The sequence below is a fragment of the Balaenoptera physalus genome, assembly GCF_965194825.1.
Source record: "Balaenoptera physalus genome assembly, chromosome: 9".
Classification (NCBI taxonomy): domain Eukaryota; kingdom Metazoa; phylum Chordata; class Mammalia; order Artiodactyla; family Balaenopteridae; genus Balaenoptera; species Balaenoptera physalus.
Window position 1 is genome coordinate 90,303,142 of NC_138888.1, and position 22,728 is coordinate 90,325,869.

The 22,728-nt window shown below is 37.6% G+C and overlaps 1 protein-coding gene across 12 annotated transcripts in view; it reads right to left on the minus strand.

Moving 5' to 3' along the window:
• DOP1A (DOP1 leucine zipper like protein A) overlaps positions 1-22,728 on the minus strand; it is a 113,168-nt gene that overhangs the window by 13,830 nt on the left and 76,610 nt on the right. For 6 of the 12 annotated variants that reach the window (XR_014267173.1, XM_082474056.1, XM_082474050.1 and 3 more), the window contains 9 exons: positions 20,435-20,535; positions 18,776-19,035; positions 15,237-17,226; positions 14,288-14,432; positions 13,999-14,181; positions 12,471-12,596; positions 7,778-7,912; positions 4,973-5,028; positions 3,719-3,823 (listed from right to left, as the gene is read on the minus strand). Coding sequence is in view for 11 of the 12 variants with exons in the window: in XM_082474056.1 (XP_082330182.1) it covers positions 3,719-3,823; positions 4,973-5,028; positions 7,778-7,912; positions 12,471-12,596; positions 13,999-14,181; positions 14,288-14,432; positions 15,237-17,226; positions 18,776-19,035; positions 20,435-20,535 (3,101 nt within the window). In the remaining variant the exon portion in view is untranslated. The remainder of the gene's footprint in view (positions 1-3,718; positions 3,824-4,972; positions 5,029-7,777; positions 7,913-12,470; positions 12,597-13,998; positions 14,182-14,287; positions 14,433-15,236; positions 17,227-18,775; positions 19,036-20,434; positions 20,536-22,728) is intronic. The other 6 variants (XM_082474049.1, XM_082474054.1, XM_082474055.1 and 3 more) reach the window with 2 other exon arrangements.

A 22,728-nucleotide genomic window follows, 5' to 3' on the forward strand; every position in this document is an offset into this window, starting at 1 on the left:
GGAGTTGTATACTTATAATCTGTATGTTTTCTGTATGTGTTTTATACATCAACAAAAAATTTTAAAAATACCCCAAATCCCACCAATCTTAAACTGTAATATAAAAATGGTTTCTTTTGTGTGTGTGTGTGTGTGTGTGTGTGTGTGTGTATACATAGACAGGTATAAAAGATTAAAAATACTTCATGAATGGAAAAAAATCCATTTCCATTGTTTGCTAAAATTCCACTCAATATTTACCTTGACTTGCTTTTATTAAGATAAATTATATGCATAATTATTTCCAAACTAGTATGAAAAGTGATATTGAAGAGCAATCATATCAATTTCTATTTTATAATTAGGAATTTTTAGAGGATCAGTGGAATGGTTGGGGGAAAAAAATAAGCCACCAGAAATTTAAAAAGGGAATTTTCTAGTATAACTGAAAATGTCCAACTTTTAATTTAAACACTCAGAAGATACACACATTGAGAAGGAGGTAGGATCCTCCATTATCTGAGAAATAAGAAAGGAAGAAAAAAACAGGTGAGGAAACAGTAAAATCTTGTGGGGGAGAAGCTACAAGTCATAATAGATGGCCTTAATTTTTAATGAAATCAGCCAGCAGGATATTTGGTGATGATTCAAGGAACTGTCCATATCCCCTCTCTGAGCCTTAGAACAATTCAGAGGTAGGTAAGGCACGTACTGTTATTCTTGACAGACGGGAAAATAGTGTTGGAGAAGTTTACTGATGTACCCAGGGTGCCAGAGATGAGGGTTAGAACTAGCGATCAGAAGATAAGAATCAGAAATCTTTACGAGAACGTTGTTTGAGTTCCAGCGTTTACCGTTATCTGTCATCACTAAAAATTATCATACACACTAGTTATCTTAATCTTTGATCCAGGAATTGCAGACATTGAGTCCACTGCTCTTTTCATTACACCTTCAATGGCTAAAACTCCTTCAGCTTTTTGGTTTAGAAAATAGACAGCACGAGGGTCTAGGGATCATCGTGACCCCTGAGGTTCCTGAGCAGGATTGCTAGCTCGCTGTGGCCCGGCTGGGCTCCCAGTGTTACTCAGCTTCTACAGGCTGATCTACTCTCCTCCAGCTCTCATCACTGTCTCTCCACCCCTTCTCTGCTTCCTGGTGGAAGACTACACTCCTACATTTACCAGAACACTTGAGGCCATTTTACTAAAGAGCCCTCACTTTCCCTCCCCTCCACTTCAAAATTTTCTAGACCACTGGTTGCCAAACCAGAATCACCAATTCCCTTAAGGACAACAGAGAAGCTAAGTCTGTGTATATAGATCCCGACAACTACCCATTTAAAATCACCATCAGAGGGCTTCCCTGGTGGTGCAGTGGTTAAGAACCACCTGCCAATGCAGGGGACACGGGTTCGAGCCCTGGTCCGGGAAGATCCCACATGCCACGGAGCAACTAGCAACTAAGCCCGTGAGCCACAGCTACTAAGCCTGCGCTCTAGGGCCCACGAGCCACAACTACTGAAGCCCGCGCGCCTAGAGCCTGTGCTCCACAACAAGAGAAGCCACTGCAATGAGAAGCCTGCGCACCGCGACGAAGAGTGGCCCCCGCTCGCCTCAACTAGAGAAAGCCCGCGCGCAGCAATGAAGACCCAATGCAGCCAAAAATAAAATTACCATCAGAGCTACAGAGGTTGAACAGAAGGTCAAAGTTCTTTGCACTTGGTTGAATTTACATCCATTCAGCGTGATAACATGTTGACTGTGTGAGGTAATGTAACCCAGGTTGGAGAAAAGTGTATTCCCTTTCCTTCCCCTCTTCTGTCTTAAGCAGTCCTTTTCAAACTTTACTCAAATCACTTGACACTTGTTAAAATGCAGATTCTGATTCTGGTGGTCTGGGGTGGAGGTTGAGACTCTACATTTCTAACAAGCTCCCAGGTGACTCCAGTGCTGCTGGTTGAAGGATCAACCTCTGAGTAGCAAAGTCTTAGAGAAAATGCAGCAGGACTTCCCTGGTGGCGCCGTGGTTAAGACTCCGCGCTCCCAAGGCAGGGGGCCCGGGTTTGATCCCTGGTCAGGGAACTAGATCCCACGTGCATGCTGCAACTAAGGAGCCCGCCTGCTGCAGCTAAGACCTGACACAACCAAATAAATAAATAAATTTTAAAAATGCAGCCTTCTTTCTCACTCTTACACCTGCCATTCCCTGGTCTCCATCCCCTCCCAGCTGTCTCTGGAATCTGGTGCTATCAAGGAGCCCCACTCTCTCTACAATCTTCTATCTAGCACTCTCCTCTTATATAACACTTATCATAGGCCAGGCACTATTCTAGGAATTTAACAAATATTAACTCATTTAATCCTCGTAACAACTTTATGAGGGGGGCACTATTATTGTCCCCATTTTACAGATGGAGAGGTTAATAACCTGCCCAAGGCCATACAGCAAAGAAGTAAAGGAGATGGGATCTGAATCCAGGAAGAGTCTTTGCTGTTCACTACTCAACATCCTCAGGTCTTCCTTACCATTAATGATGACTTTCAAATCACATTTCCTCCTGCTACCTTGTCAGTTCTTTTTCTTCTCATGATCACACATTCAAATAATCCACACTTACTTTCTCACTCTAACCCTTGCTGTGCTTATCGTCTCACCAAACTCCTCTCTCCTAAATCACCAATCCTCTCCAAATCATCAATAAATACAGCCTTTTATATCATCTTCCTTAATCTCTCTGAAGGGGTTAGCCATGCCCTCTTAAATTCTCTTTGCTTCTAGAACATTGAATATACCTGTTTTTCTTCTAACTTTCTGATGCTTCACTGTTTGCTTTTCTATCTCCTTTGCTGGCCCCCTTTCCTTCTTTTTTTGTCTTGTTGTTTCAATCCCACCATCCACAGCACACAAACTTGCTACCTCCCACTAGAAACAATTCCTAGTCCGTCTTTTCCCTCTGATCCATTCTACTGTTAACTTGCCAGTCATGACCCTCCTCAAAACCTGCCATCACTCCCACCCCCTGCCCAAGACCAAACTTCTTAATGAAAATGCAAAATCCTTCCCCCTTCTAGCTCCCGTCTCCCTTTTCATCCACCCACCATTCCACTGCTGTGCCCTACTTCATAGCCAAACCAGACAAGGTACCTTGCCCAGCGTACCCTTCCCCTTCCTGCTGCGCAAAGGCTTTCTGCTCCTACCACCTCCATTCACTGAGCAAATACTTCTTAGGGACATGTTATGAACCAAGAATAATGGAGAGCAAAAGACAGACATTGCCTAGGACATCATGGTGCATGCAGTTAAGGGTGACTGGAATTTATCAAATAATCACACACATTATTAACATAGATCAGGAAACAACATGACAGAGAGAAAATGACTCTTCCAAATCTTTTTATGTTTAGGGCCCTGAACTCAAATGACCCTCCTCTAGGAAGTTCCCCGTCAACCATCCTACTCACCCTTACCCCTTTCAATCCCACACTTTCTCCTAAGTGACTACGGTTGCAACAGCTGTATGTTAGCACATTTACATTTTCCATGTGTATAAACAATGTTCCCTCCGAATCCTCCCCCCCTTTTTTTTACTGGCCTCATATTATACATCTAGTTCTGTACCTTGAGAATCCTATGAGAAGGTAGAGGTCACACAGTCACCCAAAACATGTTATTCAGCAATCAGACAATGAACATTATTCTTTTATTTGAAATCATATTTTTAAGTGAAATTGCTTACCCAAGTATAAGAAACTGCCCTGGCGCTGGAAGGCTCAATTGTATGGAGTCTTTCAGAAGTATCAACAATGATGCCCAGCTATCCACTAAATTGGGCACTGGAATTCTGCAAGATAAGCATAGCTTCTATATATAGAGAAAGCCAACATCAACTTTAATTTTCCCTATATTTCCCCAGTCTTTGCCATATTTTCCTACTACTTTCTCTGAAACATTTCCTGAATTTTTATAGACTGTGATAGAACATTTCTAAAAGCTTTATATTTTCTACTAATATTATATATAAAAAGAAAACCAAGCACACTGAAAATATCCAGTGTAAATTATTAGTCTAGAAATTCTGCTGTATAGAAATAACAATTTTTAATCACATGGACTCTCAAAAGTAAAATACAACTGCAATAAATCTCAGTTTAATTACTGCCATCATAGTTACCTACTCAATCCTATTCTCTCCACATCTCTCTTATATTGGCTCTTTTTCCTTCACCTATGAGTCTCTATCTCATCTAAGGGAGAGCCGTCAATCTATCCTGAATATCAATCATCTCTAGAGAAATTAAGATTATTACCTCTGTTTCTGGCTGACCTTAACCCTAACTCCTCTCTATGTATCTAAATTCAGCTTTTAGGCAGTCCTTGCTCTAAATCACAACCAGTTTAACCTAACTTTATAAATGTTAATCATAGATCACAAACTGTTGCCAAGCTTGATGATTAAAATGGAAACTACCCTATAAGGGAGGATTAAGATTCAGGTTCTTAAGTAAGTTTATCAAAACTCAAATCAACTAACTTCTGTTCAGTTGTCAGTTAAATGCAAAACTGGAATACCACAAAAAGAAGATATTTTCATATCATCATTCCTAACATTAAAAACAGATTAGATTACCATGTGTTCGCCTATATCAAAATAATGGATTTAGTGGCAGTAGGCATGGTTTCAAGAGTAGGATGTAGCTTTTCATTCATATTTAAATGATTTTCTTACAATTCAGTGTTTTAATGTCCAGTGTATCTTTAATACACTTAGGTGTTTATGTTCGTAGGATTTGCATGACTGGGTCATTAAGAGACCAATGACCTTTATTAGTATATCCTTAAACATTTTTCTGTTTCTACTATTAGTTCTTTCAATTTTAGAAGGAAAAAAATAAGCAAGTTCTTGAAAGAATTCAGGTGCTTTTCTCCTATATATCCTAACCTTTATACATTGCTAAATGAAATGAGGAGGGATCCACATCAGTTATCTTACCTTTGAATATAAGCATAGAAAAACTGAAGCATGCAGACTTCCAGAGAAAGATGTTTCTATAAACAAAAGAAATCAGTTTTATAGTGAAGAAAAATGCTGCCTTTCCTTTTCATAGTTGCAACTACTCTGTATTTTACTGCCAATTTTAAATTAAAAAATGAAAAGCAAACAAAATCAAACACTAGGTTGTCATAAAAACCACACAGCTCTCTTCCATGTAGTAGGGAAAACACAAAACAAAAGCTATTTTAAAAGTTGAAAATGGACAGAAGAAATCAAACTATTCTCAGTCCCCCCCCACCCCATATCCGAAGTTGATACCCCAGTCATTACTTTTAATGATCCATTCACTCTGTAAGCATCAACACTATTTTTATTTTAATCACCCTATGCTTGGCTGGGGCTATCAGAATTAGGTTGAAATTTTTTATGAAATGGGAATTTAAATCTATTTTACCACACGTTTCTGTTAAATTAGTGTAGCTGTCCCAAATTTGAACTAACTCCTAACAGCCTAAAATGTAATCTTTAACTAAAGGTAGTGCTGAGTGCAACATATAATAAAAAGAACACACCTGTCCGTAAAAATCAGCAATTGGCAAGAAATACTGATGTCCACTGAAATTTACCAATTCGTTACTTTTTAGTATGAACTATTCCCTTGAAAACTTCCCCTTTTACCATATAAAGAAAAGTTCAGAATTTAGTATATTGAGAGCAGGGGGCACAGCAGTTGAGAGGTGTAGACTTTGCTCTTATTTGTTTTCATATCCTTCACACGTAGCCCAATATCTCGGGCACAAGTAGATGCTCAAAATATTAAGCTGAATTGAGCTTTCACATGCAAATTTAAAATCCTATCACAAATGCCCCAGAGGTGATTTCAGAACAGTAAGGAAATTGTTAAAAAGTTAATATGAGGATTAATCTCCAAAACATACAAGCAACTCATGCAGCTCAATATCAAAAAAACAAACAACCCAATCCAAAAATGGGCAGAAGACCTAAATAGACATTTCTCCAAAGAAGATATACAGATTGCCAACAAACACATGAAAGAATGCTCAACATCATTAATCATTAGAGAAATGCAAATCAAAACTACAATGAGATATCATCTCACACCGGTCAGAATGGCCATCATCAAAAAATCTACAAACAATAAATGCTGCAGAGGGTGTAGAGAAAAGAGAACCCTCTTGCACTGTTGGTGGGAATGTAAATTGATACAACCACTATGGAGAACAGTGTGGAGGTTCCTTAAAAAACTAAAAATAGAACTACCATACAACCCAGCAATCCCACTACTGGGCATATACCCTGAGAAAACCATAATTCAAAAAGAGTCATGTACCAAAATGCTCATTGCAGCTCTATTTACAATAGCCAGGACATGGAAGCAACCTAAGTGTCCATCAACAGATGAATGGATAAAGAAGATGTGGCACATATATACAATGGAATATTACTCACCCATAAAAAGGAACGAAACTGAGTTAATTGTAGTGAGGTGGATGGACCTAGAGACTGTCATACAGAGTGAAGTAAGTCAGAAAGAGAAAAACAAATACCATATGCTAACACATATATATGGAATCTAAAAAAAAGAAAAAAAAATGATCAGAAGAACCTAGGGGCAAGACGGGAATAAAGATGCAGACCTACTAGAGAATGGACTTGAGGATACGGGGAGGGGGAAGGGTAAGCTGGGACAAAGTGAGACAGTGGCATGGACATATATACACTACCAAACGTAAAATAGATAGCTAGTGGGAAGCAGCCACATAGCACAGGGAGATCAGCTCGGTGCTTTGTGACCACCTAGAGGGGTGGGATAGGGAGGGTGGGAGGGAGGGAGATGCAAGAGGGAAGAGATATGGGGACATATGTATGTGTATAACTGATTTACTTTGTTATAAAGCAGAAACTAATACACCATTGTAAAGCAATTATACTCCAATAAAGATGTTAAAAAAAATAAAATTAAATAAAAAAAAATAAACTCACAGTAGAAAAAAAATTAATAAGGACACTGGTTATTCACACACACAAGTAGTACACTCTTCAGGCAATAGAAAAAATAATTTAATATTTTCAGATATGTGTAATAATTCTTTTAAGGAAGTGATTAGGTCTATTTTGCCTTGGCCTAAAATCTAATGCTTTCAGTTGGTAAATATTTTTTAAGAAAATAGGACCTCTTAGTGTTGCTGGAACAAAGAGCAAAAAAAGTAGAGAAGTCCATAACTTTATTAATTTGTAGACTTTTATGTCTGCCTAACTAGAGACAATGCATTGTGAATGTAGAGGCTTCGTTAGTCATTTTTTGGTAGCCCTTGCAAAGCACAGTTTGTACATGGTCAAGAAATGACACTGACTAGAACTAAGGTTATGGCAAAATGTGGGGAGTTTACAGACTTGAGACATTCATTCTGAAGAGAATGCAGTAAGAAGCTGTGAAAAAGGCAACAACTGAGGTAAACAGCCCTTGGGCTCTGGCTTCTGTGCTCTTCCTTTACATGACCAGGAAAATTTCACCTAAGAATTTGGTCACACAGCTCCTAACTGCCTTAGATGTACATATGGAGAGCTATGAGCAGTGAACGGCTCTTCACTGGCCACAGGGATGATCACAGCAGCAAGTCGCTGCAGATACTGAGAACTGTTTTTATTAGGGCGATTCGAGGAACACATGCAGTCATTTCTGCAATCCTTTTAAATAAAAGGATGTATTGTACAAAAAATATCTTACCTACCAGGGTCATTTCTGAAATACAACTGTAAACAAATCGAAGTTCTTCTTACCTTGTCCTTGGCTATGGCTGGGGGCTGCTTTAAAACTTCCTTCACAGTCTGTATGACAGTTTCTGCTCTCATGACACTGATTGAACGAACCAGTTCTACTAGTAAAAGCTGTTCTTCACTGGCTGCAGGAATAACCTGGAGAACACATCATTGTATTCACTTATGTACATGTATATTTAAGTCTTTCAAGACAAATCACAGAATTGAGAGAATATTTTATGGCCTCTTCTTTAGGTAAAATTTCTTTTTTTATCAATATAATACCTGTACATCATTTCAAAAAATCAAATAGGACAAGAAGCCTTTTAAGACAAAATAACAGTGCCCTTGCACTTCTCATGCCCCAAAGCAACAATGCTCAACTCTTAGCTCTTTTCTATCATTTCTGAGTAATATACACTGTTATTACTTTTCCTATTTCACAATATTTTCTTTAATTTTACACATCATCTACTGACTTCCTACTTTAGAAGACAAAGGTTTAGCTCTCTTATACTTTTCTCTCTATCCTCCCAACGTAGTTACATCATAACTTCATTTAAATCAACATCTAGGGTTCACATGACTACTTATGGTTATGCTGTATATTATCACTGCATGTCTTTTCTTGTACAACTTTTTGTTTTCCCTAGAGTTAAACTGTTTTCTTTTGCCAATCTTTAAAATAGTTTTCATTATTCATTCCAATGATAAGGATCAATGAGTCTAGATTAATAATTTGCCTCAAAGAAATATAATTGTTTTTAATTTAATTTAATTTTTTTAAGGATTTCCACAAAGAAACACTGGATATGATGAACTATGTATGCACTTTCATTCATTTCAGAGTTGTTTATGATATGAAGAATTATTTATGCATATTTTGTATATAAATTTCCTCTTTTCACTAAAATCATGATGAAAAAAATAAAAGATGTATGAATAATTGTATATCAACCAGCAGATGGATGAAAAAAATGAATATACATCAATGGAAAGGAATACAATGCCCGTATTCATAATATTTTATATGTAAATGTGTTTAAAAATCTGAAAGTATATACAAGAAAACATGGTCATCACTAAGCACTATGACTTCAGTTGGATTTTTCTACCTTTATTAAAAAAAACTTCCTTAATTGTCACAATGTGTTTAACAGAAGCGTGTGTGCCCACACACGTGCATTTGTGTGTCTGCACTATCTTTGTTTGCTTGGTTTTCTCTATCACATGTTCATCCACAAACATGCCAAAGACAGTAAATGTCCTCTAATTGCGTATTCAAAAACATCAGATAATTAATCTCTCTACCTTCTACTTGGGTTGGTACTCTCTAGGCTTGCTATACAGTAACATCTTGATATCTCTCCTGTGGCCATCAGTCTTAAAGATTCCCTTTCCTTTTCTTCTGTGTTGGAACTCCTATTTCTTGGATCCCATGTTGCCTTCTTTCTTGTTTTTTTCCTCCTCTGGTGGAGATACATCTTACGATAGCTGAGAAAGGGTGAATTGATCACAATTTTTTTGTTTTTTTGAGACATTTCATGGTCAAAACTCACTTGAGTGACAGTTTGGCTCGGTTAGAATTATAGATTGAAACTAATTTTCCCATCATAACTTCTAGTGCTGCTGTTGACAAGTCTTATCATTATTCCATTGATTATGACCAGTATTTTCTCTTTAGAAGACTGTCAGATCTCCTTTTTATCTTCAGTGTTTTGAAATTACTTGCTGATCTTTGTGTAGACAGATCTCTTTTTACAGTGCCTGTAGAAACTCATTTCCTTCATTTCTGTGGAATTCCCTTGTACTATTTCTTAGATACTTTTCTCCCCTCATTTTTTCTATTCCTTCTTTCTTCAAAAAGATATTGAGCCTCCAGTATCATTTCCCTAATTTTTAAATCTCCTTTCACCTATTTTTCCATATCTCTAAGTTTACATTCTATATTTGGTATTTATCTACTTTCACTTTCCAACCCTTAATAACTGATTTTGTTTTGCTTCTGCTATAAAAATTTTTAACATTCAAGATAATTTAAAAATTTTGCAATAGTCTTTCTTATAATCTCTTCTTATTTCATGGATGCAGTATGGTTTTACCTCTTGAAGGACATTACTATTATTTACATTTTCTTCTGTTACCTGCATTGTTTCTTTTGACTTTCTCTATTTAGTTGTTTCGGTCTTTGTCTAATTTTTTGAGACTTTCTTCATATGACTTGGCTCTCTATCAATTTTAAATGTGAGTAATAATAATATAACTATATATATATATTTACAGAGTGCTTATTAAGTGCTGTGCATTGGTAAGTGCCATGAAAGAAGACAGAACAAGTCCTTCTTCCCTTCCTCTTTCCCTCCTTCCCTCCCTCCCCCCGCCTCACTTTTTTTCTGATTCTCACAACCCCATGAAGTAGTATTGCTACCCTGAAGAAGTCATATAGTTAGTGAGCGGAGAAGTCAATATTTGAACCCCAGAGATCTGGTTTCAAAGTCTGTGCTCTTAACAACTATGTTACTATTGCCTTTCAAAAAGAAAGTAAAACATGATGGGAACTCAAGCATTTGTGTGCAGGACTACTGGATAGGTGGGCCTTCCTGTGTGGTGACAGCAGCCTAGTGTGTTTTTGCTAGGAGACTCAAAAACTTCAGTAGCTACAGATCTTTTTTCTTGGTCAGGTCATTTTCCTAGAGAGGAATCCTCCAAACTCCTACCTGAGGGACATAATAGCTTCCTGCCATCTCACTGGGGTGAGGGTGATTCCCATTTTTCAAAATGTAGACTTTTGAATGCTGGTTTCAGCATGAAGTCTAATTTCTACCTGTGTCAACCTTATGCCCTTGGGTCAAGAGCCCCTCTTTTTTTTTTTTAATTAATTAATTTATTTTTGGTTGCATTGGGTCTTTGTTGCTGCGAGCAGGCTTTCTCTAGTTGTGGTGAGCGGGGGCTACTCTTCGTTGCGGTGCACGGGCTTCTCATTGCAGTGGCTTCTCTTGCTGTGGAGCACAGGCTCTAGGCATGTGGGCATCAGTAGTTGTGGTGCGTGGGCTCAGTAGTTGTGGCTCGCGGGCTCTAGAGTACAGGCTCAGTAGCTGTAGCGCATGGGTTTAGTTGCTCTGCAGCATCTGGGATCTTCCCGGACCAGGGCTCGAACCCATCTCCCCTGCATTGGCAGGCGGATTCTTAACCACTGCACCACCGAGTAAGCCCAAGAGCCTCTCTTGATAAACTCTTCACATAGTATACTTGACTCCAGTCTCCTGATGGGGTAGGGTAAGAGAAGTGGGTGGTTGGTTGCTTGGGTTGGGAAAAAGGGATCTATAAACTCTCAATCAGTCCTCCAGATTTCAGCCCCATCCTAACTCTCTGCCTTTAAGAAGTACCTGATACTTCTACTTCCAGAAACTGTCTATAGTTTTACAGTGGGAACTGATCCCCTTCTTGCAGCAACTTAGTAGAGCAGAGAAAGCTGATATTGATATCCAAGTCAATTACAACTCAGACATGTGTTTTTCATCTTGCAAAATTTTGTTGACTCTTCTTATTTTTTTGTGGTGACCTCTCCCAATTTTTTTGTCATTGTGGGTTTTGCCATTTAAAATTTTTTTACTCTCATTTTTGGGAAGAAACCAGAGAAAAATGCATGTGTTTAATTTGCCATGTTAAACCACGTGTGCTTGACTGATTTTAAACAGTCTAGGATCTCAGTTCTGTCCAATGTAATATCTACTACTGAATCCTCACATGCAAAATGTCATATAAGTGGGAATGTTTATTTTTATTACTTTAGAAATGTCAGCCTACATGTAATGTGAAATCAGCACAAAAATAACAGATTAGAAACCTTTAGCTGGACAAATCATATATCTTATGGGAACATAAATTATTTAATAGCCTTAGTATTCTAATGAGTTAGTATTTATATCCAATATAGAACACTTTTTTGAGCTTTTTTTTTTCAGATTAAAACAAATTTATCTATTAATTTCATTTATTTTTGGCTGCGTCAGGTCTTAGTGGTGGCACGTGGGATCTTTTCACTGCGGCACACAGGCTTCTCTCTAGTTGTGGCACGTGGGTTTCTCTCTAGTCGTGGCGCATGGGCTCCAGAGCATGTGGGCTCTGTAGTTGCAGCATATGGGCTCTCTGGTTGTGGTGCGTGGGCTTAGTTGCTCCACAGCATGTGAGATCTTAGTTCCCCAACCAGGGATCGAACCCGCATCCCGTGCATTGGAAGGTGGATTCTTAACCACTGGACTACCAGTGAAGTCCCAGAACACTTTTTTGAGCTTTCAAACCCACAAAGCAACAAAATTTTCACATACATAATCCAAAGACAACATATGAATTACATTTAGAAATGATTTAAGCAGTCACATTGTAATGAAAAACTAGTCAAGATGAAAATTTCTCTCCATATTCTTGCTCTGTGCCCTGAATGACTATCATTTAAAAAACACATTGTATTATATTACCATTTCTATGTAAAATACAGCTACAGTTTTAATATCATATTAATTACTTGTCTTCACATAAAATATCTTTTATATTTATTTAAGAAATTTAGGCAATATATCATTATCTAAACCTGTACACAAAGTTGTTGCCTTTCCACCACCCACCCTATCCCAGCCCCACTGCAACTAATGGAGAATTGAAAAATCAGCATGTGCTCACCACATGTTTACCAAATGAAAAGACAAACACATACCTTGGTCCTAGTGGTGGTTCTGTTCTGTCTTCTTTCATTCCATACAAAGGCGATGGCAGCCATAAAGTGAACACCATGATTCATTGAAATGGGCCCCAATAATTCTAGGATCTGCTGTCTCAAGTTCTGAAAAAATTTAAGCAAATGACAAGTGAATTAAAAATTATGGAAGCATTAATAACTGGACTGCACTTTTAGTTTTTCTTGAAATAATATACAGAACTTGTATGTTTTACTACCTAAATAATGGTAGAGGAAACTTTAACAGTGTTAAGAGATGCAACCATGGTCATTTTAATTCAAAAGGAAAAAAAAAACCCCTATAATAGTTTAATCCAAACATCAGGACTTAAATAAAATTTTCTAATGACTTCTACCCTCCCCCGCGGTGCCCGGTGTGCTCCCATGACTCTGAGGTCTAGGAGCAAGATTAGGTAATTGCGGGATATCAATTTGACAACCTGCCATAGCGTAACGTGCTTTTAAACATTCATATAATTTCCCTCTAAATATAAAGTAGAAAATTTGGAAAATACCTAAGAGTATAAGAAGAAAAACACCTTTTTTAAATCAACCATTAACCTCATGATCCTAAGAAAATAACTACTAACACATGAATTTTCTTTATTCCTTTTTCTGCAGATAAATTTTTTTTACATAATTAGAAATACAATATTTGTTTAATTATGTAACATCCCTGTTTCACTAAACTTTTAAGCACTTTCCATCCACTAAGAATTCTTCAAAACCACGACATCAGTGGCTACATAATGTAACACTGAACAGATAATTTATTTAACCATTCCCTTATTGTTTAGGATCTCTCTTTTTCCTGCCATTAAATAAGGCTATAATAAATATTTTATGTGTATATATACATAATTTTGATTACCTTAGAATTCATTACTAAAGTAGATTACTAGGTCAAAGACTATGAAACTTAAAGATCTCTGTACATATTGCTAAACTGTTTTCCAGGAGAGATTTGCATATTAAAATGTCAGCTTGAAATGTCCTAAAAAAAGGAACAAAGTTGTAACATGTATGAATGAACCTCAAAAATATTATGTCACATGAAAGAAGCTAGATACAAGAGACCAAATAATGTATAATTCCATTTACAGGAAATGGCCAGAAAAAGCAAATCGATGTACAGAGAAAACAGATGAGTGGTTGACTGTGGTTAGGGATGGGAACCGAGGGGCTGCAGATGGGCATGAGGCATCTTTCTGTGCTGAGGGGTATGCTCAAACATTAGAGTGTGGTGACAGTACTACAGCTCTGTAAATTTACTAAAAAACAAAACAAAAACAAAAACAAACATTGACTTATATATGCTTAAAAAGGGTGAATTTTGTGTTATGTCATTTCAATAAAATGGTTAAAAAAATTACTTGATAACTAATTCCACAATCCATGCAGAGTATCATAAATACTACTCAAATTATTCACAAATTCAGAACATAATCTTTGGGAGAATCCTCAAATAGCCTCTTGAGCACCAAAGATGAAGTGTGAATTATCTAACCTTTGTGGCTCCAAGATTAATGGTGGTAACAGAGGCGGATGCAGCAATGGTTATCTTTTCCGAAGAATCGGCCTGATGCAGTATGCTCCAAAGCAGCGTCACAGAGGACATGATCATGTGAAGGATCGAGAGGATTCCACTGCGGGCTTCGAACAGGTGTTTCTGGTCTACATTGACCAAAAGCTATTAAAGTTGGGGGAAGAAAACATATCACTTCCTGAGGTTTACAAATGGGACTTATTAGGCCTCATAGTCTTTAAAAAGCAGTCAAATATTTGTGCGGTCTTACTTGGTGATACTGTGTAGTAGGGTCCAACAAACAGTAGTGGATAATGGCTGTGATCCCTTCCAAAAGGGTAAGAATCATATCTGGTGGAATAATCGATGCCATCCACAGAGGCCTGAAATAAAATGTATCCATTTGAACACAAGTTCTGTGAAAGAGAAGTTCGTGTTTTATCAGTAGTAAATGTCCAGCATGTGACAGGCACACAGTAAGTGCTCAATAAATATTATATAAATAACTAACTAAATGAATAAATTAGGAGCTTTTATAGCCTCATCTAATAAAATAAGTGAGTCACATTAAATGTACTAAAGTTCTTTTTGGATAATAAATTCTATACAAAATAAAATACAGCCAGTAAATCTCTAGCAACCATGTAATGGCAGGCATATCAATATTAAAGGATACAGGCAGTTTTCTTATATTTTATATCTAGTACCTGAGATTATACAGGAGATAAACCAGACACTAGTCTATCAAACATCTGGATAATTTTGACAGATTAATTTTGAACATGGCCTGGGGATACAGATAAAATTCGCCACCAAACTATGAAAATCCTAAACGAGAAGTAAAATCAGATGGGAAAAGAATTATTTGTAATTTTAAATTAATTTTAGTGTGAAATTAATTTGCACTTAAACACATCAGATTAAACCAGGGAAACCCTTTGCTGAGCTTTCTATTACTTTTGCCAGCTCTGTTAAGAGCATCAAAATTAATTTCAGCTCTTAAGAGAAAAAAGTCCTGTTTATATATTCCTTCTGTTTTCCACTCCTATTCTTTTGTTGATACTCTTCCTCAATGTTCTTCTATATGAAAATAAGATAGTTTGTAACCTAATGATAACCACTAATTTACTTCCCCAAATCACAACTGACTTACTAGATGATTAAGCAGTAATATATGTAAAAAAATGTTAATAATGACAAAATTAAAAATCAACCCTTACCTACTATCAGATAATCCTGTTTCATATTTGTACTGTTGAATTAGGTTATCTAGATTTCTGCAAAGCTGTAGTGTCACAGAAACAACCACTCTCTGTAGAACTTTTCCCATGTAAGGCAGAGTAGATGTGATTAAACCAATCCATTGTGGGTGCATCTTACAAGCACAGTGTTGATGTAAAGCTCGTATCACCGCACAGAGGAACATGCCTTGAGATGTGATTGGCTGGGCATGCAAATACTGAAGAGAAGTCATGGGCTGATGGGGATTGATGTGTTCCAGATCAGATACCACAAAATCAAAACCTGTTTCATTCTCTTCAGGGATAGTCATTACCCTGTGTTCTAGAACAATGAGCCTCTGAAGCACTTTAAGAAGCTGTGACTGGAGTGTGCTGCCATTGTCAAATTCATCTTCTGAGAAATTGATCAGGCTGTCCTCTGAGAAACCTTCTTCCACAGCAACCACGTTCTTACCTGCCATCTTTTCACTGTGCCATTTCTGTGCACTAAAGATAGATGACAGCAAACAGTGAAGAATCACTTTCTGAACTTTGCACTTAGATAACATATCAGAGATGAAACTAGGGAAACCTTTTGCAGAGCTTTCTATGACTTTTGCCAGCTCAGTAAAGAGGAGTGTCAAAATTTCGATGCTCATCATCTGCATGTTCCGATTGCCTATTAAATCTTGTGACGTGACCTTGACATGAGTTGGGTAATGGCTACGCATATAATATAAGCAGAGGGAAATAAGGATTTCTATGTACATAGAACTCCGGAAGTTATGATTCGAGTCCACAGGAATGTGACTATAAAAATCTTTGCCCATAACAGAAATCCGGTGTCTGGCCAATAGATTCTGAAGCAGAGACAACTGAGGAGTATATGCATTATTTACACTAGTGGTTGAAATGGCATTTACAAAAGCAATGGGGTTAGTTTTCAAGATGGCCTTGATGGCAGAAAAAGCATACAGAGTCCTTGATGAATCATACAACTGGAGATACAAAAGCACATGTTGATAGAGTGGATGGACGTTGAAAATGGGAGATTTCCGTGATCCTGGAGAACCCATGTCACTCTCAATTTCAGAAATTTCTCCCTCTCCACAGCTATACCAGTTCTCTAAATCCAGACCATCACTAAAGAAAACACTGGTTTGTTTGAGTTTTTCATTTGAAGTTTTTTTCTTGTCATCATCCTTTTTTCTGGCAAGTTTTACTTTAGGTTTTGCTCCTGGTTGTTTACCTGACTCCTTAACAATTGTTTCTTTCTCTGAGACCTTTTCTGATAGTTTTTCTTTGAAGCTGAACTGAATACTACTGTGACTTCTCTGTCTAGATCTGGTTTCTGTAGAAGCAACAGCAGAGTCATGGAAAATCTGTGTGGTTCCTGAAATACAAGGTGAGGAGCTGTTTCTGGAGATTCCGTTCGGCGCACACTCACAGCCTTCCTCTGCAGACACAGACAAAAACTGAGAATTTTCGTCACTCGGCAAAGCCGTCTGACTCTGCTGAGCGGACTGATCTTCACTTTCAATCACCTCCTCGCCTGGATCTACATCATTGTCCTCTGGGGGCATGTCTTCCATTTCTAACTGAGATGGCGCTGATGCAGATTCTGCTTCGAGGCCACTGACGACTTTACATATCAGGTCAAAGACCACCTGCTGAACATCCTCATCTGCGGAGCCTGCATTTGGCACCTGGGAATCCTCTTGTGCATTCACGTTTTCAGGATCAACTTCGTAACTCAAGTTGTCCCCACCAGAGGACTGAGAACATCCAGAGTCAGAACTCTGAAGTATTTCTATCTGTTGGTCTGGAAGATCAAAATCAGACACAACCATTGGAATTGTCTCACTGCTGGTACTTAGAAGGGACAGTCTGTCACTTAATGGATTAACAGTAAGACTGAAATTCTCTATTTCATCCATGGTAAGCGTCTTTTCACCATTTCCTTTCGATGCAATGAGTTGTACTTGGCTTACTGGCATATGAGAAAAAGAGTGAAGGAAAAATATAAAATATATTAAAATAACTGAAATGTAGACTGAACAAGATTTTTAATCATTACTTTCATTACCTCCTTATATTTTCCTATTAAAATATTTATTAATATGCTAGACTTTTTAAGTTAGAAAACTATGCAGATGACCATTAACTAGAATTTAATAGACAATTCAATACTAGAAGGCCTATTATTCAACTGAATTAAACAAAACAGCACATTTAACAGATAAAATATAAAACTTTGCCCTTATCCCCAAATACGACATCCTTTTAAAATCATTTCGTATATAGTTAATAAATAAATACATCATCTTCTTGATTTTAATAAAATTCAGCAAGCATTTATGAATTATCTAGTTTGAGTAAGGCCCTAAACCAGGAGAGGAGGGTGAGGGAAGGAGAAGACATCACTGTTCTCTCTAAGAAGTTTAAAACCAGCAGGGCATCACAAACATCCATTTCGGTACTTTTTGGGGGACATTCTTTTAGAGAGGCTTAGTTCCATGCAAGCAGTGCAAAATCAGATGCTTCAAATTCAGGAAAAGCGTCATGACACCACAGGTGAGGTCTGAAAATGATCTCAGAGGACAGATGAGAATTCAGCTGACAGGCGGGAACTATGGCAGGCAAAGCGCTAACACAAGAGTTCTGGCAATAAGCAGGGTAGAGCATGTTCTTAGAAGCTTCAGGGGAAGCAGTGGAAAGGCAGCTAGAGAAAGGAAGCAAGGCTCTGCAGAAACACACTGACGATGAAGCAGGAGTACGACAGTTTGGCTCTAGCTTCACCGCCTACCAGCTGAGGGACTGTGAGAAAGCCACAGCCTTCGAAGCGTCAGCTTCCCGCTCGCTCAAATGACCTTTCATTACTGACCTCACGGGATTATTTGACAAGAGATACAAATGAAACATTGAGTCTTTTGTCCCTAAGGTATAATAATCTAAGGGGGCCATTATCAGTGTATTATTACAGAGGGTATCATTTGACAATTTGTGAAGTGTGGACTTTATTCCAGCAATAGACAATATTTATCAAACACTTACACTAGTCTCTGCACTAAACATGTCACAAACATTACTATATCTAACATTCACAGTGAAGCCTTGAGAGGTGGGTGTTATCATTCCTATTTTACAGATGAGGAAAATGACGCATGAAATATAAACGTGCATTATAAGCTTACTAAAGAGTCCCAGTGAAGTATCTACAGAGCCTTGCAGGGCCAGGATTATAAACTCTGAAGGTTATTTGTTAATACTGAAGAATGTTTCTGCCCAGAGCTGGGCCGAGTCCTCCCCTGAAAGAAGCAACTGATAACAGAGATCCAAGTCCCCTGTGATGGTCACTGATAAGGTACATACTGACACAGCCCACGTGAGCACTGCTAGTGCACGCGGAGGGGAGAACATCAGCCCATGGAGAAATTCTCACGTTCGGTTCTCCTGACAATCACTGTTGTGTTCGCCTTTCATTTTATTTTAATAATTTAATTCTAAATAAAGCTGTTCTACTTCCGTGTGATATTCACCATTATTGCAGGAAAAGTTTTGCATGAAATGCTTGTCATTCTCTTCTCCGGGGTAACAGGGGGCCTTATTCCAATAACGTTCTGCTTGTACCCGCTGCACTGAAACCCTCTGAGTTTTGGGATGAAGCAAGAGCAGTAGCAGTGGTTCCAAAACTCTTGCAATATCATGTCTTTGCAGGACTTGGTTCAGCCAGGCTTGTCCCACAGAGCTGGTGGAACCATCGAGACTGTTAAGGCTATCTAACATGATGAACAGTGACCTACAATAAACACCAATAATTAAAACGACGAGCAAAATACCTACTTTAATTGTAACACTCTAATTTTTCTAAAATTAACATTACTATAAGTTGTGTTTCTTGCTTTGAATTAACTATTTTAAAGTAATCATACTTCAGAATAACTTTTGACCACAGCATTTTAATAATCTTAATCCCCAGTCTCAGTAGATACAATAAGAAAGGAGAAATAGTTTTTTCTCTTTTCTTGTGTTTTTTGAAATTTCACAAGCATACATTACTTTTAAAAGATAAATACTAAAAAACAGAAAAAAAAAAACCTTAGACAATTAGTCTCGTTTTAGCAACATATTACTGTTCACATCACCAAATACTGAACCGTCTGCAAGTCAACACTACTTTCATGTTGGTCTGTGCCCCTCTGCTCCCATTCTCTTTACCAGTTGAAGCGATGTGCTTAATTCAAGGAAAGACCTTCTGTGAAAGGTGTGGAGGTATAGTTTGGAATCAGACAACCCAAGATTCAAATCTGGGCCATCCACTTCACCTCGTGTATAACGATCTTGGGCAAATCACTTAACTTCACTGGGGCCTTCACCGCCTCACATGATGAGGACAGGCGGTCATTAAATTACAGATGGTATCTGTAAAGTACCTAGGCCCAGGGCCCAGTTCATTACAGGGGTTCAACAGCAGACCGTTTTAAAATGGTGATGTTGCATGAAAAACCACCAGCTGAAATAACATCCAGTAGAGTCCACATGTGATCCTGAGTGGGGCTTGAGCGTAGTTAGATTTGGGGCCACCTCTATGAGACTTGCTGAGACTGCTATCTACGCCAATGTATGTAAATTTACCTATAAATGGCATCTCCTTGGAAGTTACTGCAAATCTCATATTTGGGGTATGGGTCATCTATGTAGTCTAGACAAACTCTCAGGCAGTTAACTACAGATTTTTTTAATCCATGGAAGAGGTTTGTCAGTATTTTTGCTGTAGATTTTAATAAGCCTGGTTCAGGCAGAAGACAGAGAATGATTACTAGAGAAACACTTATACAATCTATTGTTTATATGAAATTTCACTGAATGTGAATATATATATAAACTCAAGAAGGCTGTATCTGTTGCTGTAACCCTGACACCTAGAATGGCTCCTGGCACATAGAAGTAACTTGATGAAGTCATCCAATGAAAGGAAGGGGCACTGGGTGCTCCAGAGCATGAAAGGTGAAAATCTGTTAGATAAATGAAAACGCCATGCCTTTTAATACAGCTTAGATTTTAAAAAATAATTTATAAATTCTCTTTATAAAATCGCAAATTGCTCTCTCCTATCCCTGCTCTCTCTCCCCTACCGAATAGGCCAGGGGATTCAAGAAAAGAAACATTAAGATATCAGAATATAAAATGTAACCAACCTGTCAAAAGACCGTGCAAAAGATGAAGACTTATTTATATGGAGGTCCCTTGTTAGATGCCACAGAACTGCAAATTTTGCATGTGCTTCCATCCTTATTTTCTGAGGATGAATATGAGAGATTATTTTATTATCCTTTGAAGGTATTAAGTGAGTTTAGTATAAACAAAGTAGTTATTTAAGACAGAGTATTATGTTGTATTATGTTCAATGTTCACAGAACTCCAACACACGATGAAATAAGCTGTGTTTTTTATGGAAGTAGAAAAGTGGAAAATACTTAAATATATAAAGAAATATTAAACCTAAAGGACCATCTCATGCTGCCACGTAAGTTATTATTTAGTTTAGGTAATCAGTTTACTAGATTACTTTATAACAGGGGATGGAAAAACCTAATAATGTGCACGTTATGATATTCTGAGTATAGGAAGCACTTTCCCCCTCATTTTAATATATAAATACACAGTAGTCAAAACTAATTTTACAGCACTATATACTTTGCTTTTGCTCCCAGAAATTACATGTTAATCTCAAATGAATTTATCATCACTTACAAAGCTGGTTTATTAGATTAAAATTTTTAAGGACCTAAAAAAATTATTTCTACAAGAAAAATATTACATCACTTTTGGGATTATTTGGAAAAGATTAACTGCTAAGATAACAATGGATAGAATAATGTAAAAATAAATTACTTAGAAAGACCAATATTTGGTATTAGATAATGAAAATGTGTTAATGGAAATCACGTAGAAATTGTTCTTGGATTGAAAGAATCAATATTGTGAAAATGACTATACTACCCAAAGCAATCTATAGATTCAATGTAATCCTTACCAATTTACCAATGGCATTTTTTACAGAACTAGAACAAAAAATCTTAAAATTTGCATGGAGACACAAAAGACCCCAAATAGCCAAAGCAATCTTGAGGGAAAAAAAATGGAGCTGGAGGAATCAGACTCCCTGACTTCAGACTACACTACAAAGCTGCAGTCATCAAGACAATATGGTACTGGCACAAAAACAGAAATACAGATCAATGGAACAAGATAGAAAGCCCAGAGATAAACCCAAGCACCTATGGTCAACTAATCTATGACAAAGGAGGCAAGGATATACAATGGAGAAAAGACAGCCTCTTCAATAAGTGGTGCTCGGAAAACTGTACAGCTACATGTAAAAGAGTGAAATTAGAACACTCCCTAACACTATACACAAAAATAAACTCAAAATGGATTAAAGACCTAAATGTAAGACCAGACACTTTAAAACTCCTAGAGGAAAACACAGGAAGAACCCTCTATGACATAATTCACAGCAAGATCTTTTTTGACCCACCTCCTAGAGTAATGGAAGTAAAAAAAAAAAATAAACAAATGGGACCTAATGAAACTTAAAAGATTTTGCACAGCAAAGGAAACTATAAACAAGATGAAAAGACAACCCTCAGAATGGGAAAAAATATTTTCAAACGAACCAACGGACAAAGGATTAATCTCCAAAATATATAAACAGCTCATGCAGCTCAATATCAAAAAAACAAACAACCCCATCCAAAAATGGGCAGAAGACCTAAATGGACACCTCTCCAAAGAAGACATACAGACTGCCAGGAGATACGTGAAAAGCTGCTCAACATCACTAATTATTAGAGAAATGCAAATCAAAACTACAGTGAGATATCACCTCACACCGGTTAGAATGGGCATCATCAGAAAATCTACAAACAACAAATGCTGGAGAGGGTGTGGAGAAAAGGGAACCCTCTTGCACTGTTGATGGGAATGTAAACTGATACAGCTACTATGGAGAACCGTATGGAGGTTCCTTAAAAAACTAAAAATAGAATTACCATATGACCCAGCAATCACACTACTGGGCATATACCCTGAGAAAACCATAATTCAAAAAGACACATGCACCCCAGTGTTCACTGCAGCACTATTTACAATAGCCAGGTCATGGAAGCAATCTAAATGCCCATCGACAGACGAATGGATAAAGAAGATGTGGTACATATATACAATGGACTATTACTCAGCCATGAAAAAGAATGAAATTGGGTCATTTGTAGAGATGTGGATGGACCTAGAGACTGTCATACAGAGTGAAGTCAGTCAGAAAGAGAAAAACAAATATCGTATATTAACGCATATATGTGGAATCTAGAAAAATGGTACAGATGAACCAGTTTGCAGGGCAGAAAGAGAGACACAGATGTAGAGAACAAACGTATGGACACCAAGGGGGAAAGTGGCGGGGGGTGGTGGTGATGGTGGGATGAATTGG